Consider the following 17127-nt stretch of genomic DNA (forward strand, 5'->3'; position numbering starts at 1 on the left):
AGTACTCCAGAGTGTTGTTCAGCATGGGGGTGAGTAGAAAATGAAGGCTAATCATGTTTTGGATGTACTATTCCTTTAAATGTGATAATTTTCCTCTAAATCTATACAGGTAAAATATTTCGATACATTAGCTACTACATTTGACTTTAAGTGTTGGATTTGTGTTTGTTGGGCTTTAGACTCTGTTTACTTTTGGAATATAAGTGATTGCATTTTATTCAGGGATAGCAAGATAGAATGCAATGTGTAAAAATGTCAATAGCACATATCGTCTGTATTTCGCTTCACACTTGTGGCCTACCCTCTGTCTGTCCCTGAAGATTCCTGTAAAATGAACAATTTTAGTTGTAATGTAGCAAATCTGATGACGTTTAAGGGATATTGATGCAATTTCAAACTAATCGCACTTTCTTCATGCACTTGTCCTGCATGTCGCCACAATCTGCATGTCGAGTTTCTGCGGCGCCAGCGTCACACCAGGTGCGGTTCAGATTGCTCTGATTTCGCGATCATTCCTCAGCTGGGCTGTCTGCATTACCCCTTCATATGGAGTAAAACCTGTTCCAAAGGGCTGTTTTCTTAATCTACTCAGGACTGTTTCAACTCTGACCCTCTGAACACAGGCTTCAAACATGACACCTTACAGCTGTGGATGACCCCCCACTGCTCCAAGCTTTAGTGTGGATACTTTGATGAGAATGAAACAGAAGTGTGTTCCAGTTGTCAGCCCTGAGATTTCCCAGACCAGCCTATATGTGCCTTTAAAGGCCTCTTTTTTAAAGAACACAATGCACTTTGCTGTAACTATTACAAACACGCTCTCCTTCTGTTATAGCTTTAGATCAGGGTGTGAAATTTTCTTCTCCAGCTCAGCTGCCTCACCTTGTTATATCCTTTGACCAGAAGTTGTAGTTTTTTCTTTTTTTTCCTGACTCCTCCGATCCAAAGGAATCTGCAGCGACTGAGTGTTTTCCGGCACGGAGGATGGGCTTGCTCTATTCTCTAAGCCTTCTGGGAGTGCTGTCATTAGCCGGCTCTCAGAGCACAATGGCTGGAAATTAAGTTACTATTTATCCGTGCTGAGCAAAGGAAAAGGCAGCCACGGGGCAGAGAGGCCTAGAAAGACTTTAGTATTGATTTTGCTGAAGGGTGTCGGCTGGCCAGGAGAAATCTTGTTTTCCTCGGATGCTGTGTAAGAACTGAGGGAGAAAGGGAAGAACGGGCGAGGTGGTATCAGTGAATGGGTTCATCAACAGGAGTATCACAGGATACATGCTCTCGCACACTCGCTAAACAACATCAGAGGCTTTTATCCAACTATTTCCTCTTGCACAGCATAATGATAGCATAAAGATCCTGTGCTAACAGCCAGTTATAACCACAGAAACACGTATCATCTTTGCTCTGTTGTTAAGTGATTCTTACTTTCTGGAGACAAGGCCTTACATCTTACATCCATTGTTTGGCTGGTATTGATTTAATCGTTGCAGTCCAGACTTTTATCATATTAATTCTCAATATAATTTTTGTGTTATTTTATGAGAGCGGTGGTGCGTGTTTATGGAGTTGTACCATTTTTCCGCTTTGTCCTTCTAAGAGAAATGCTCGCCGATTCTGCTGAGACAAAACTTACTGGTTTTTCTTTTATTATGCACAATAACAGGATATATATTTTAGAGTATAATGTGATCAACCAGCACTGAAGCAAATTTGAAGTGGAAGGTAAAAAATCGTTAAAAAGAAATAATCCAAATGGGTTTGTGGGTATTTCTGTTCAGTCCTCGTTTTACCCTACGTCCCTAAATAAAATCTTTATAGTTAGAATAGAAGTTGCTCTTCAGCAAAGGCCGTAGAGATTTGTTAAATTGTATAAGAAACGCATCATAAAGGCCAAGGAAGACACCAGACTGGTCAGAGATAAAGTTTTGTTAGGATGAATTGGGCAAAGCTACCAAACCAGTCAGCATCCAACCAACCTGACAGCCTAGTAAAGGAGAGAATTAATCAGAAAGGCAGCCTGGAGGCATCTTGCAACTCTTGAAACTCTAAGGTTTGAGAATTTGCAATCCACAACTGCTACTTGTGCCCTCTACAAATCTTTCCTTTTCAGAAACACTGACAGAATATCTATTGAAATAAAACCAGCAGAAATCCTGTTCTAGATTTGCCACAACCAGATAAAAATTCAACAAATTTGGGAGAAGTTGTTCTTGTCAGATTAGACAAAAGTTAACCTTGTTTTTTTAAATGCAAAACTATATCCATTCATCCATCCATTATCTGACACGCTTGCCCCGAGTTGGGTCGCGAGGGGTGCTTATCTCCAGCAGTCAATGGGCGAGAGGCGGGGTACACCCTGGACAGGTCGCCAGTCCATCGCAGGGCGCGAAACTATATTCATGGACGAAAACAAACACGATTTTTTATATAAAAACTCCCATCCCCAGAGTGAAACACAGTAGTGGCAGCATCATGCTGGGGCAGGAAAATCTGCAACTGAATACAGAACAAAATAAAAAATTCGAAAGCCAAAATATGAAAACAAAAATGTGTTGCAAACTCTAAAAGATAGAGTTGGGAACAGTTTAGCATGAAGCTAGCTTTAAATGCTACAGTAAAGTGGGATGTGTGTGACTTACAGGTGAGTGCAGCGAAGGTGGCAGCGGTGAGAAGTCGTGTTGGAGGATCGGCCTGAAAGTGGCCTGGGACATCCACACACCTGGCCTGATGCTGCCCCTCGAGTCTGGAGACTGCTACTACATGAGAGGTACTGCTCCTTTGCCATAAACAAACTCGCAGAGTAACAAACATGTTATCATGTGCAAGCTTGGTTGTTGCACATGTTGTTGTTGCACAGTGGTTCCATGTTGTTATGGAGAAGGCAGGACTGTCATTACTCTGGGTTTTAGTGGATCCTTCTCCCTCATCCCAGATGACCTAGAGCAGTGGGATGAACTTCACTCTCACTTTTTCTGCGCTGGAGACAGTGTGTGTGTGTGTGTGTGTGTGTGTGTGTGTGTGTGGGTGTGTGTGTGTTGTTGTAAAAGAGACAGGGTGTGTGAAAGAGAGGTGTCTTGGCCCTGAACACTGAGCTTTAAGGTTCCATGAAATTGTGTGCATTAGAGAGGTTAGGAAAACCAAATGTTATTTTTTGAAGTCCTCTGACCCATTGCTGACTACGTCTCAATGGGGAGAACAGACAGCAAGCCACAGGGGTGTAAATCATGCCTTAATGCTTCTGGCTTCGGCAGACACCTCCACCCTCTTTTTTTTTTAGTCCCCCGGGCCTGTCCAGGCTTGCAAGGACATTTATCCACATCACAGCGGAGGCCTGTGTTCAGATGTACATCAAGTGAGGAGTCCTGCCTGAATGGACGGGAGGATTTATTATTTCATGCAGGCACCCTGATTTGAGGAAGAGTTTTTTATTTATTTATTATATATCACTGAGTAATATTTATTCATAATGTATCTGTTTGATTTTATTACCAATAAAGAAGCAATTATTATGAAACTAAAAACACTTTTTGTCTTAGAAACAAACAACAACAAATATTTTTGTCATTGAAAATGTGATCGATGATTTTTTTTAGCTGATATTTTCAAATTTATGTTTAAATCTTGCAATGCGAGATTTAAAAAGAGCTAACATTTGTAGCTCTGTGGTGGATGATAGCATCCTAATTTTTCTGAAGGTCTTAACATCCCTGTCTATTTGATGCTATCTAGCAAGATGTTTTTTCTTATTTAAAAACTAATTTATTGTCCATTTAGGACTTTTAAATGATTGATTATTATTTTTTCCTTGTTACATAAAAAAAAAAATTAATTGTTTGCAGAATTTTGTATCTATAGTTTAAATTTTCTTTGTTTCCCATGGTGTCAAAATACATAATAGGCCCTAATACAAATAGGATATCATGAAAAAATAAGGGTGAAACTTGTATATTAAATAGATTTATGACACATAATTAAATGTTTCACTCTCAGTTTGTTGTAGGTTTCATGACCATGGCGGACGGAGAAGGACACAATAAAATGTGGTGTCTTACAAATAAATTGAATATTAATTATATATATTTCTTTTACACTTGTCAGACTTCTAAAACATTTCTTCATTTCTAAATATTAGTTGCACTTTCTTTAGCATTAATTTGTGCTTATCGGACATATAACTGATTGTTTCACTGTTTGATTGAATATTAAACTTTTACGTGATAATTACATTTTTTGAGATATTGTTATAGAGGCATATATATATATATATATATATATATATATATATATATATATATATATATATATATATATACGTACAGTTCCAGATTCAAGAACACTCCTAACTTTGCCGCTGAACTGTAATCCTCCTCTTCCTCTTTACCACCTTCATTCCATTAGCCATATTATGGCTCCGCTCATTCTTCATTCTTCGTCTCTCAACTACAGTAGATCTCTTAGCTAGATCTACCATCATCTACAGTAACTTCTGCCTTTTCTCTGCGTGAGTCTCACCGGGTGGAACTAAACATTCCTTACCAAGTTGCAGACAAACATAAAACTTCATCTCCATCAACGCTATCATTTTATTATTGAGCACTAAGAGGCAGATGTCTCTGAGGCATCAGTGACAAGAGCTATGATAGAGGAGGAAAACGTTCAACCTTAAGAAAGGTGAACCAACTTTCATGCATGGTAACTGTAACATCATGCTGAGCTTTACCTTCACTGCCAGTGGTACTGATGCATTGTGCAAAGTAATGAAAGAGAATCCCATTGATTGATTATTTTTTCCAGTACTGAGTGACAAATGCAGAGTGAGCTACATGCATTATCTACATAGAAAGGTGAATACACTGACATTTAAAGCTTGGGACCTTAGATGTAATTTAAAGTGTTTTAATGGAGATTTTGGTGTTTTCGATCATCCAATTCCTGAATTTACCCTGGATTAATGGTTGCATACTCAAAATATTTTGATCTATAAAAAAAGTGAAATACAGATTGTAAATAATCCACTCTAACATTAAGTTTGGTAATGGAAGGAATACGAGTCAAAGCAAAACTGAGTTTGTCATTCATAGATTGGAATTTCTTAATAAGTGCAGAAATACAAAAGTTGAAATCCACTCTGGATCCGTCCTGCATTACTATGAAATATTTGGACTGGAGACAAATTCATACAACATAAAACCAAATGTTTTTGGTAACCTACAATAGTGGAACTTGGATTAATCACCAACAGGTAAGAAGGAAGAAGATGATTCTGATGACTGACTGCTTTCATCACCCAGCACCACCGTCTGCCAAAATACAGCATGAAATTCCTTGAAACTCGTACAATGAAACCGTCAGTTTCCTCCCAGCCATGATAATAGAGAGATGAGCTGCTGTGCAGACCCCCTCTAATGGGACTTGACTGTCGCGGATCAGTGGGGAGTTATGCTCCGCTTGGTGATTACGACCCTGAGAGGCCAACTGCTCCACAACGATAGCAGCTCTCTCCATCCTCGACCTTCTGTCGGTGTACCTGAATGAAAAACTTGGCATGATGTGCAACGTATTCACTCAGCTATAAATTTGCAGAACTCACGTTGCACAGAGATGCACCAGCGCCCTACAGTATCCCCGGTTGGCGCAGTACCCCTCCCTCATCCAAAATACTCTCATTCAAGGCAGGCAACCGAAGCAGGTGTTAAAATATATTCCACTTGTGTTTTTTGTGACATCCAGCCCTTGATCAGTAGTTTTGCTGTATTAAATGGAAACTACAATGGTGTATAACCGCATACACCATTATATAATTTCAGCACCATTTGTCGGCGGCTGGCCCTTTTGAACTGCTAATGTCTAAGCTGCTGGAGGCAAATTGAATCACCATCATTTCCACCCAAATGGAATTTCAGTGGTTAAAAAAGAACAATGCAAGTCTTGACACCGGGTCTGTTCAATAATCTGATTTCCAGCTCCCAATGCACAGGGGGGGAACTGCAGAAAAGAGTTGACCCAATATATTTAAAAGCCTGCTTCCTGGAAAAGGAGGACAAGTGGCAGCAGGCACAGGGGTTGAAAGAAAGATAAATATTTATTACAGTTATCGAGTTTGCCTCGACTCCCTCCTGATCCCACTGGCTGCATTAGAGGCGCCAAGAAAAGAGCAGATTGATGGAGATAATTTGTTATTGGATATAAACAGTTTTAAAGACGCAGAGTAATTCTGCCCAGAGACCTAATCCTTCACAATCTCATCAGGGTGAAGAAAACACCGGCAAGTTGTTTTGTTTGTCACCGTCTTCTTCTTCTCCCCCCCCCCCCTCCTTCCACCAAACAATAATATCTTCCTCCTAAAGCATTTGGCTGTTTGACTTTCAAATCACAGGCATTAGCTGGTGTTCTCTTGCTCAAGGCGGGTGTAAATATGCACATGTGCTGTGAATGACAGCTCTGTCGTGGCTAAATTAATTATTGGAAAGAGGCAAATAATGGCTGAGCTAAGAAACATCTATCCACACAAAGAAACACATGGCGGGATACGCAGGAAACAGCGCTTAGGCCTCACTGTAAAGCTTATGTGATATTGGACAAATGTTTACTGGTATGGTGCTTCCATCTTGACAGATTGAGTGCGATCTGGTTCTGTTTGGTAATTAAAACTAAATTACAGTGCTCTTCCCTCTATGAGTCGACGCCGGACCGATGGGAGTGTGTCTGAGTTGATTTAGTGGAAATCACTCCATGCTTTTCATCTGTTTTTCTCTTGTAATATCTTCCTTTTATTCCAATTAACAATCAATTCCACATAAATCTACTCTCTTCTGCTTTTTGAGCTCCTAGGTTTAGCATCCTGTTTCCTCGTTTTGTGGCGTGCAGCGATATTGTTTGTTTGGTCATGGTGCTGATGGGTTTTCTTTGTGTTGTGCTTCCCAGATGACCTGAACAGCACCCACCAGCATTGTGTACTTGCTGGAGAAACGCCACGCTTCAGCTCGACTCACAGAGTGGCCGAGGTAATAGCATCTGAAAATGGGAGTCAGACCACCGGACCACATGTAGCATCCGATTGAGCTTTTGAGCGAGGATCTTTTCTGATTATTGAAGATTCGCTAGTTTATTTTATCATAGATTATTTGAAATGTTCAGGATTCATATTATACATATCCTAAATTTCTTGTTTCCTTTTAATCTTTAATATTTGTAAGATACTTTGTGTTCAATTTTTATATATTCAAAAAAAAAAAAACTTTTTTAAGTCATAATGCAAAAAAAAAAAGCTGAATCCAGTCCATTTGTTAATTTTCTATGATCATTATTAGCTGTTTAAAGCCACATTAGTTTAATAACCTTTTACTTTCTTTATTCGTGTCATGCTGTTGTTTGTGACACTGGTCTCGTTCCTATCAGTGTTCTAAGGGGACCCTGACCTACATCCAGTCCCGGTGCCAGGAGGCCCTGTCCAACCTGCATACTGACCCCGAGACGGGCTCCCACAGCCTGGTGACCCTGCAGCCGACAGCGTTACAGCACTGTGAGGAGATTCACAATGAGGTGGGGGCACGCTGGCTGTGTTTTTAAACTTCAAGGGCACGTGAATACATACATTTACTTGTTTTTGATTTTCCTCCGTGCACACAGTTAGATTGGTAGCTATTTCGGATAAAGTTTTAGAAGGCTATTTGAGTTATATTAAATTCTCCCAAATATGAATATTCCAATTATCATAATTAGCACAATAATCATTTGCAGAGTAGAAATGGTCTACAGAAGTTTATATTTACCTCTCTGAATCTATCAGAGTGCCCCAAATTCTTTAATCCCCACCCATCTGGTACTGCAAGCAGGTTCAAAACAACTAAGATCCATCTGCAAATAAGATGATGATGATTTAATCCGATGAGCAGAAATTGGTGTTGTTGAATTCACTGAAATTCATTGTCTGCAAATAGCAGGGATAAGCTTCTAATTAAAGATGCAAATGTATTAGAACAAACATATATGAGTGCTTCTTGTGTCATATGGATATAAACACCTGTGATTTGTGTGTTTTTGACGTTCAGACAAGAACCTACACAATGCATCAATTTCATTGTTCAATTGGATTTTTAATCCCTGTATTTTCAATTCATACTACACATATTTTATTTACTATTTAAGTCATAAACTGGATTTATGAAAGAGAAAGAAAATTCCACCAATTTTAAAGGCGTAAAATAAAGTAGCTTCAATGCAGTTTTTTTCATTTACGGATCTTTGTTTTTTACCTTTTTCCCAGCATCTTCAGAGTATTAACTCATACTGGGAATCGTTTAAATGCAGGTTAAGGCTCTCTAAATGGCAGAAAGGGAGCTCGCCAGCTGCCGCTCTGCTTACCATACCTAGCTGCTATACTAAGGGAAATGTCTACAATCTAAAATCCAGGTTGCTCTCATTTGTCCCGGCTTGTGATGGATTGCAAGCCAATAGGCTTTCCATATGTTTCCTAAAGATAGAGCCATGCCCCTGTCCAGTTTCTAACCTCTTTCTATATAAACAATGAGTGATGCTGGCTTGGGGTTCTGAGGGATAAAGTGAGGTCAAAAAAGAGAAGGCCTCCTGCCTCTTGCCGTATCTTGCTGCAGGCCAACAGTTAATATAACTTCTCACCTCTCACCCTTTTTACACCCGAATGCCTGAATTGCAGATCCGAGCAGACACAAGCATCCAGGACCCTCAGCAGGATGCCATGACAGATGAGTCTGACATAAGGTTGTTTAAAGGTTGAAGACAATATTAAGTATTCAGCGCTGCCAAACAACGGGGCTTTCTGCATCTGGGTATCTGCTGCACCCGTTGAGCTGGGAACAGCTGGAAGATCGGCACATAGCGCCACAGGATTACCAGAAGTTGCCTTTTACCAGTTGGGTAGGGCATGTTTATTTAGAAAAAAACCAAGGAGCTTTTTATCCAAGCATCGCTGTGCAGGGTGTGTGTGCGTTTTAGTGCTTAAGTAAGAAGGCGGTGTTCTCAGGGGCTTGGGCCTACCTTTCCCAGCTCTCGCAATGATCGATGTGGCCATTTGTTTGGAGTTGCCCACGAGAGCAGAACACCCAGCTAAATGATGTATTGTTGGTAGAGTTATTTATGATGGCGGCCCACTTTGGTGCTTGGTGGGTGCACATAGCGTAGGTCTTGTTTGACATGGACGACCAAGAGTGAACAAGTCTGAGACACGCGGGAAACCTGACCTATGCGGCGCCTTTTGGGTCTTTGCTCCGACGGTACAAAACCGCACACCAGCTGACAGTGTATTGATGCTGTGTACTTGAAGGGGTGGGGGGGGGCTGTTGTCACAGGATATAGGTGGGGTCTGATGGTAGCATCTGCCATCTGTCTGTCTTCGTTTGGGGCTGAAGCAAGGTGCCTAATTGAAGCAGATATTGAAGGGAGACAGAAGCTGAAATCAAGAAAAGTTCCCACCTGTTTAGTCCTTCTCTCTCTGTCTCTTTTTAATCTTACCTGCTGTCCTAGTCAGTCAAATAAGTCAAACATAATACCACCACATGGCCCCAGTGTGCATGTTTGGCTTTGAAATGCTAATCCCAGACACAAATGTCTTGTCTCATTTAAAGCCACTATGTTTCTTCCCAGGTGGGTGTATGACAGAGTGCCCTGAGGGACACCCCCCCCCCTCCCCTCATATGACGCTACACTCCCAATAGTAAATATTGAAGGAAGCAAATAAGCTTTTTTTTTCTATATCTAACAGAAAGTAAACAGAATAAAATATGTTTGACCTTCTACAGTAGCTTCCTGTTTTAGGGTCATCAGGCCTCCTTAGGGCGTTCCATTCTTTACTTGGTTCTGAAACTCTTTCATCTGTTTCTTTCACGTTACAGTGATAAAAATCATTGTATTCTTTTACATTACTGTTTATTTGTATATTGTGTTTTTTTTTCTGTAGTCTCTATGTCCTTTTATCCTTATCAGTTTTTTTTAAACTTCTATTTTTAGGATTTTGTTTCTGAAGTTTATAGATGCAATGCACTGAATGTGAATATCATCAAAAAGTCACATTATGTAGTAAATTGTATCAAAAGAGAAAATCAGATATTTAGCTTTATTCGTGATATACTAATTGAAACATTTATTTGAAAATCTAACAATAATGAGAACCTAAAATCACTTTTGTCTAAAGCTATAACATTTTAGAGAAAACTGTTCAACGTGCAACAATAACTGTATAATACAGTTATTTTTGCAGTGTAGTTGGACGGAGCTTCTTTTGGATGAAGAGCAGTTCAGTGGGGAGGGAGGAGACATGTTATTGGTGAGGTTTAGAAAGCTCTGCTGGTTTGAATAGAAACTTTCTCTTGTTCTAGTAAAACACACCAGGGTTGATTCCTTGGTTGAAGTTGGTCTTTAACAAAAGAGTAAACCTAGCAGATGATGAGTTAATGTGACTCCCCAACTCGTCACTGTTTGTAGAAACCTTTAACTTGACCTCAAGCAAGTATTTTTTTAGTGCTTCTCTTCCATTATCTCTGATTTTTCCAAGACTTTTTTTCTGGTTTGGGTCCGTCTTATCATAGAGGATAGGGATAGAACGGTTTATGAAAACCGTCCGAACCGTTCGGTTCGACCGTCTCTGTTCGATTCGGTGTGTTTCGTTCGGTTCATGCGCTGCTCCTTTTTCTCATAGGCGAAGCGTGTACACTCCAGAGCAGAAGGTGGCGATACTGCGACCAAAGCCAACCACCAGTAGTAAACAAGAAGAAGAAAAAGCAAAGCAGCGTAGCAGAAAATAATCAGTTGTTGTGGAGAATTGTTTGGTTATGGGGAGTGGGAAAGAACAGGAGTTGGAAGACCCGCCAGCAGCACTTTATAGGTCTGCTGTATGGGACCACTTTGCATTTAGAGTGACATACGATGACGGAGGAAAGAAAGTTGTGGATAAAAGTGCAACAGTGTGCAAGCATTGTGCAACACGTTTTGTTTATGCTAACAGCAACACGACCAACATGTCAGGCTAACAATCAACATATACCAAACCGAAAACCGTGACCACGGAACCGTGAACCGAACGGAACAATGGATTTTGTGAACGTTCCACCCCTAATAGAGGAGTTGGAACATATGTCCTGGATGTGTCCATGTGTGGTGGCCCTCAGAAATCTGCACTACACTCTAAAATAGGCTTTACTTCACTGGCCTCTCTAGGCTGCTTGTTGACCTTTTTCCTTCCACTTAACTTTCCATTCATATATTTTGACCATCTCCGATTGTTCAATATTGAATTTGAATAACTTAACATTTCTAATAGAGGTTTTAATGTGAATGAAAATTTCTGTTATGTTTTAATTTATTTAGATGTAGGTGTTGGTGTCTCACCGTACTTTACAATTAAAACCAGGATTGAAGTGTAAATGTATTGATATAGTTTGAAGATGGAATGTCAAAGTAACACTAGAAAATAACAAAATATCTTTTTTTTGTGAAAGCAAATCCAATTCGATCATCTTTACAGTAGTTTTTGCAGCTTGAGGCTCACACCAGTGAGTGATAAGTGTTTGCAGACCCACAGAGAGTTAGAGGAAAGCAGTTATTCTGGCCGTTGTGTAAGGAGGCTGGGATTGGTAAACAGAGAGGGATCGATCACGCTCTCATCAGCCCTCACCTCAGGGCCCCGGCCCCGGAAATTGATTGGACCCGCTCTGGGAATACTGTGAAGGTGTGAGGGAAAAAAAAAATAATTGTGCCTCATTAAATGGGGAATAAAAGAGGTTTTCTGAGCCTCACCAGCAGAGTCGCCATAGTGGGTGGTCGCTGGCCTAATTTGGAGCTAATGTATAGTTAGTGTGTCCATCACCTGGAGAGATGACAGCGACTGCCGCAGGGGAGCCAGCCTCCCTTACCATCTCAGAGAAAAACTCAGCCTAACAGTCTCTCTCTTTTTCACTCGGTCTTTCGATCCGGCTGCACGGAAAGGTGGCATTTAGTCTGAGTTTCCTGCTTGGCAGCTCTCAGCTGGGTGGCTAGACTCCAAATACCAAATAGCCGGTGCTCCTCAGCGGCTTTCAGATGGCCTGCTTTGTGGTTGCCTCTGGCCTGCGCTGTGGGGGACAGGCAGCCATGTCAGCTCAAAGTGGAGACACAGGTTGGTTTCTTCCCACCAAAGGAAAGGCAGACAATCAGAGAGATAGAAGGAGGGACAGCCTGGGAGAAAAGGACGTCCGATATATTGGCCCTTGCAGCTTTGTTGTGTGTTTGAGCTGTAGTGATCGAAGGGGAGTGGATTTGGAGTGTGTTGAAGGGACCATAAAGGATGACATTTCTTTGAAGGGTGTGTTGTATGGAGCGACTGGGAGGCTGCTGAGCAGTGCCACTGGCTGTGTATTCTCCCTGACATGCAGCAGTCCTTGCATGTCATCCCCGCTGTGATCAGAGCCTTTTGGGAGTAAATGGCAGGATGACTGTGTGCACAGCTTCCACCTCAGACAGCTCTCTCTCTCAGGTTGTTTGTGTAAATAGTTCTCGTCCTTTGTTGTTTTGGGGGTGATGGAGGGGAAGGTGACTCTCTTCTGACCACATTAAAATGTCAGTATTTGAAGAAATACTTTGGAAAGATGTTCCTAACTTTTTAGTTGGATTCTTTTTTTTTATAGCTCACATATAAAAATGAAAAAAAGATGAATTAGGTTTAAATAATTGAATATATTCCTGCTTGCTGGTTTTATAGTAACAGTTTGGGAGCTAGAAAATAGATAATAGAAAATATATCATAACTCTTTCCTTTCTTTATATTAAAAAAAAGAATATGAATCAAAGCAATTATAAATACATAGCTCAGAACTTCATGTGCTTTGTACATTGATCCTATTTAGCATTCCTTGTAAAATATGACCACAGGTTGGCCCTTTGTGTTTTACATTTTTATTATGAGCTAATAATGTTAAACTGGCAGCAATAAAACGCACATTTATTTCTTATAGGATATTTTTATTTTTTAATATAGAAATTATATCTGATGTTTCTTCTTCACAGCTTTGGCAGAGAAGTCTTGGTTGATCACACTGACTTAGGGCTGAAATCAAATCCTTTCTACATTTCACTGAGACTCATGCAGTAAAACAAAGATTGGGGAGCAAAACAGACACAATGTGTGTTTATTTGTTGCATCTCGTACAGCATACAATAAAAATCTTAAAATCGTGGTATGGCTTTGTATGAACTTGGGATCTGTGTCTATCTGTTAACATGGAGAGACTTGGCAGGATAGTTCAGGCATTGTATAAATCTTCCCTGTGATTGGTGGATTCCAACATGGAGACAGTTTGATTTAAGCCTTTCCATTTAATTAAATTCAATTCAGTTTATTTATATAGCGCCAAATTCACAACACATGTCATCTCAAGGCACTTTACTGTTCAACCAGATCATACAGTCAAATTGATACAAAGTTTTCTATCTAAGGAAAACCAGTTGATTGCATTGACTCAAATACAATCCCTCACACTAAGCATGCTTGTAGCAACAGTGGAGAGGAAAAACTCCCTTTTAACAGGAAGAAACCTCCGGCAGAACCAGGCTCAGTGTGAGCGGCCATCTGCCGAGGCCGACTGGGGTTCAAGGAGACAGAAGCAGAGACACAAAAAGCAGCTGTAAAAGGCGGCCCCGTCCAGGAAACACACAGCCAGGCAGACGAGCTCCGAGCCAGCTCCCATGCCAGAGGACGAAGAGAGCACATCCACTCAGTCACGGTCAGAGAAACAGGACCACACTGGAAAACAGGCCGATCTCCAGCATCTATAAACAAGGGTGTTGATGGAAGCAGCACAGCTGATGTTTTTAATGTCTGCCTGTGTGTCTAGAGTCCTGTTCCTGCTGGAAACTGCAGCAACACTCCAGTTTTTTTGCCTAAATTCCCTCCCTCTGCCAAAGAATAGCATCCCCACAGCATGATACTGACACTATCATGTTTAACTGTGTGGATGTCATGTGCTGCGTTCGTTTACCTCCAATAAAATAGACTAAAAAGTTGAATTCTGACCTTATCAAACATGTCCATCTTTAACAGAGGCCTCCCTCCTGAGTTACCGTCGGGCCTCTTAGCTGTTTGCTTGATTAATGCTCTCCTAGACCGACCTGTCAGTTCAGCCTGCTGGCCGTGCCTCGTGCAGTCCTGCCGTATTCCTTGCATTTTCAGATGATCGATTTAACAGTGCTCTGTGAAATGTTTAAAGCTTAGGATATTACTTTCTAATCTAACCTGGCTTTAAACTTCTCTACACCTTTTTTCCTGACCCATTTGCAGTGTTTCTTCGTCTTCACACTGCTATTTGTTCAGTAGTGTTCTCTAATGAAGCTGGGTCTTTACAGAACAGCTGGATTTCTATGAAGATTAGATCCTACTAAATGAACTCCACTTCCTGTTATATGTTCTCTGTTGCTCTAGGTTTTTGCTCAGGGAGGTGAAAGTAATGGATTGCTGAATGTAATCAATATATACTCTTTAAAAACATTAAGAACCTTATTTAACTCCACTTAACAGTGTGAATTTATTGCATTAAATCGATAATAAACTAAAATCAAGTTTGCATTTTAACATGAGGAAAGGTAAAACGGTTCTAGGGGTATGAAAACCTTTGCAATGTTTTGCATTTAGTTGAAAACCAGTGCAAAATACTAATATGGTAATGCAAAATTCAACAGATAAAAGCACCAAAAATGCATAATAATTATCTAAATGAAATTTTTAATTCCTCAGGACATCTTCAGCCGTATTATTGAGCTTAAACTGGTTGAGATAAATCGGAAGTTGGCAGCTGAAAAGGCTCATTTTCATCCGTTTGCTAATGCTCTGTTGGAAGAACAATAAACAAAAATAGTTTTCAAAAGGCAAACAATAGAACTCCGAGTTCTATGTGATATGCGACCCTTTTGTACGCCAGAAGACTTTGTGCCGTGCAGTTGTCTACATCAGGCTGTTACGGGGGGGTTTGTATTGTTTTGGGTGGATGCCGCTTTGTGGGACGTTTCAGAGGGGGGAGGGCATCTCACCGCCTTGACTTGATGTTTGTAGCATTTGGAATAATCTTTGACACACACATACACACCCGCATGGCCATGTTCTGCAGAAACCCTAACAAAGCCAGCCACACTCTTAAGAAGACAGGTACAAGCAGGGGCACAAACACAACAGAGCTCACTGGGTTCAGGCCCAAACTCACAACAACACAGTCAGAAGTAGCGAGGCTACACCTGGCTACGGTAAGCATCCTTTCCGAGGATTAATTCAGCACTTCAAAAGAGCAGGAAACAAAAACACTCCAAGCGGAGGAGGAGGAGGGGGGGCTTGGCTCAGCAGCAGAGACTGTCAGTTACAGATGTTGGAGCAGAGGATGGAAGATGGGTGGGGTTTTCAGGTGTGCTCACAGGAAGGTTTGTAAAAAAAATAACATATTTCTACATTTTTTTTTATTCCAAATTTGCTGTTTGCAAAACCATGTTTTAAGGGTCTGGATATCTGTGGTTGATGGTTAGATTTAGGCAACTTTTATTGTCATTTTGTATATGTTTTCTACAGCTTTCAGATATTGAATGTGCAGCAGGTTAGCAGTAAAGTGAACATTTCCATTTTATAAAGTGCAGCGATGATCAAATGCAAACTGTAGGAGAAAAAAAACAACATGGTGCAAAAACGCATTGAAATGGAAGTTGAGAGCATTTCAAGACAAATTTATATGGTGCAAATACGCAGTATTTTGGCTTGGTATCAGTGTGATGCAGAATCTGTGACTTGATTTAGAGTTTTTTTTCAACAGTTCAGCTGTCTGATGGCAGTGGGGAAAAAGCTGTTGCAGAATCTGCTGATGGTTGAAGAATTAATCAATCATAGTGCACACCTTTACCTGCTTACTGCAAACCTGCAGTCTGTTTAGCTTCAGCTGGACAAATGTCCCTTTACTGTAGAATGCTTTAATGTACAGATAAACCCACTGCTAATGGTCTGTTTGGCATCGTTGACCTTATTGGGACTCATGAGCCATTCAGAAATATTTGGCATCGTTGTAGAGTATTCAAAAAATACTGATCAGCAACACATCTTCACATATGTATATCAGTAAAGATGTGTTTTAATATGCACAGCAAAAATGATCTCAAAATGAGTAAAAATGTCTTAAATTAAGGGTATTTACCCTTAATTTGAGCTGGTAAATAAGATCATTTGCCAATGGAATTAGTATTTTTACTCTTAAAATAAGGTATCTAGATAATATAAGACAATAAATAAGACAATGCAATTGTTTTTTCTTATTTTAAGTGTAAATTGTCTTGTTCCATTGGCAAAGGGTCTCACTTAAATCCTTAATTCAAGAAAAAATGCACTTATTTTAAGAAAAAATGACTTATTTAGAAAAAAAAATTTTTGCAGTGTGGATGATGTGTAAACACAGATCCATGGCTGCTTTTCTGGAGATGTTCGTACCTCTCTGCAGTTTGTGATTCTCAATGAACCCAATGAACCGGTGGTTATCAGTAAATCGCTTACATTCGTTTAGAAGCATCAAACAGCTGGATACTGCTGTGAGGGGTATAAATGCAGCTGCTGTTATGCTATACTGTACGACCACATTGTATTTAAAAAGCATCCATACCGTTTTTTTTATAGATTCCATCCACAATCTTATTTCATTTGATTTTCATATAATAGTAAAACACAAAGGTGAGCCTAGTTTTACTACATATGGATTTTTACAATGATTTAAATTCAATTTCACCACCTTGTTTTAGTCACTTCCCTCCAAGACTATACTTTGTTATAACTAAAGCTATAATTTTTGTTTAAAGTTCTGTTTCTACAAGGTTTTCACATCTAGAGGCTAATATCTATGTTTACGGCTGCTGCCTTGCTGGAAGGTAAAACCAGCCTGAAGTCTTTTTTTTTTTTACCATCTAACAGGTATTCAGTATTCAGAGTCATTCATCTTGCCATAAACTCTGACTTCATCTCAAGCAATGATTCTGTCCCCACCGTGTTATGAAGGAGACGTCGTTTTATGGTAATACGCAGGGTTTTGCTGATTAGCAGAGCTCTGGTTTAGTCTAATTCAACCAGAACACATTCTTCTATAATGTTTTCTGTTCCCTACATGG

The 17127-nt window shown here is 40.2% G+C and overlaps 1 protein-coding gene across 1 annotated transcript in view; it reads left to right on the top strand.

Annotated features, from left to right (window-relative positions):
- The window catches only part of fto (fat mass and obesity associated), a 173152-nt gene that overhangs the window by 35513 nt on the left and 120512 nt on the right, over nucleotides 1–17127 (top strand). The window contains exons 4-6 of the mRNA XM_015382694.1: nucleotides 2642–2767; nucleotides 6925–7004; nucleotides 7399–7542. Of these exons, the coding sequence (XP_015238180.1) occupies nucleotides 2642–2767; nucleotides 6925–7004; nucleotides 7399–7542 (350 nt within the window). The remainder of the gene's footprint in view (nucleotides 1–2641; nucleotides 2768–6924; nucleotides 7005–7398; nucleotides 7543–17127) is intronic.

The sequence above is a fragment of the Cyprinodon variegatus genome, unplaced genomic scaffold (genome assembly GCF_000732505.1).
Source record: "Cyprinodon variegatus isolate N-32 unplaced genomic scaffold, C_variegatus-1.0 Scaffold263, whole genome shotgun sequence".
In the NCBI taxonomy this organism is placed as follows: domain Eukaryota; kingdom Metazoa; phylum Chordata; class Actinopteri; order Cyprinodontiformes; family Cyprinodontidae; genus Cyprinodon; species Cyprinodon variegatus.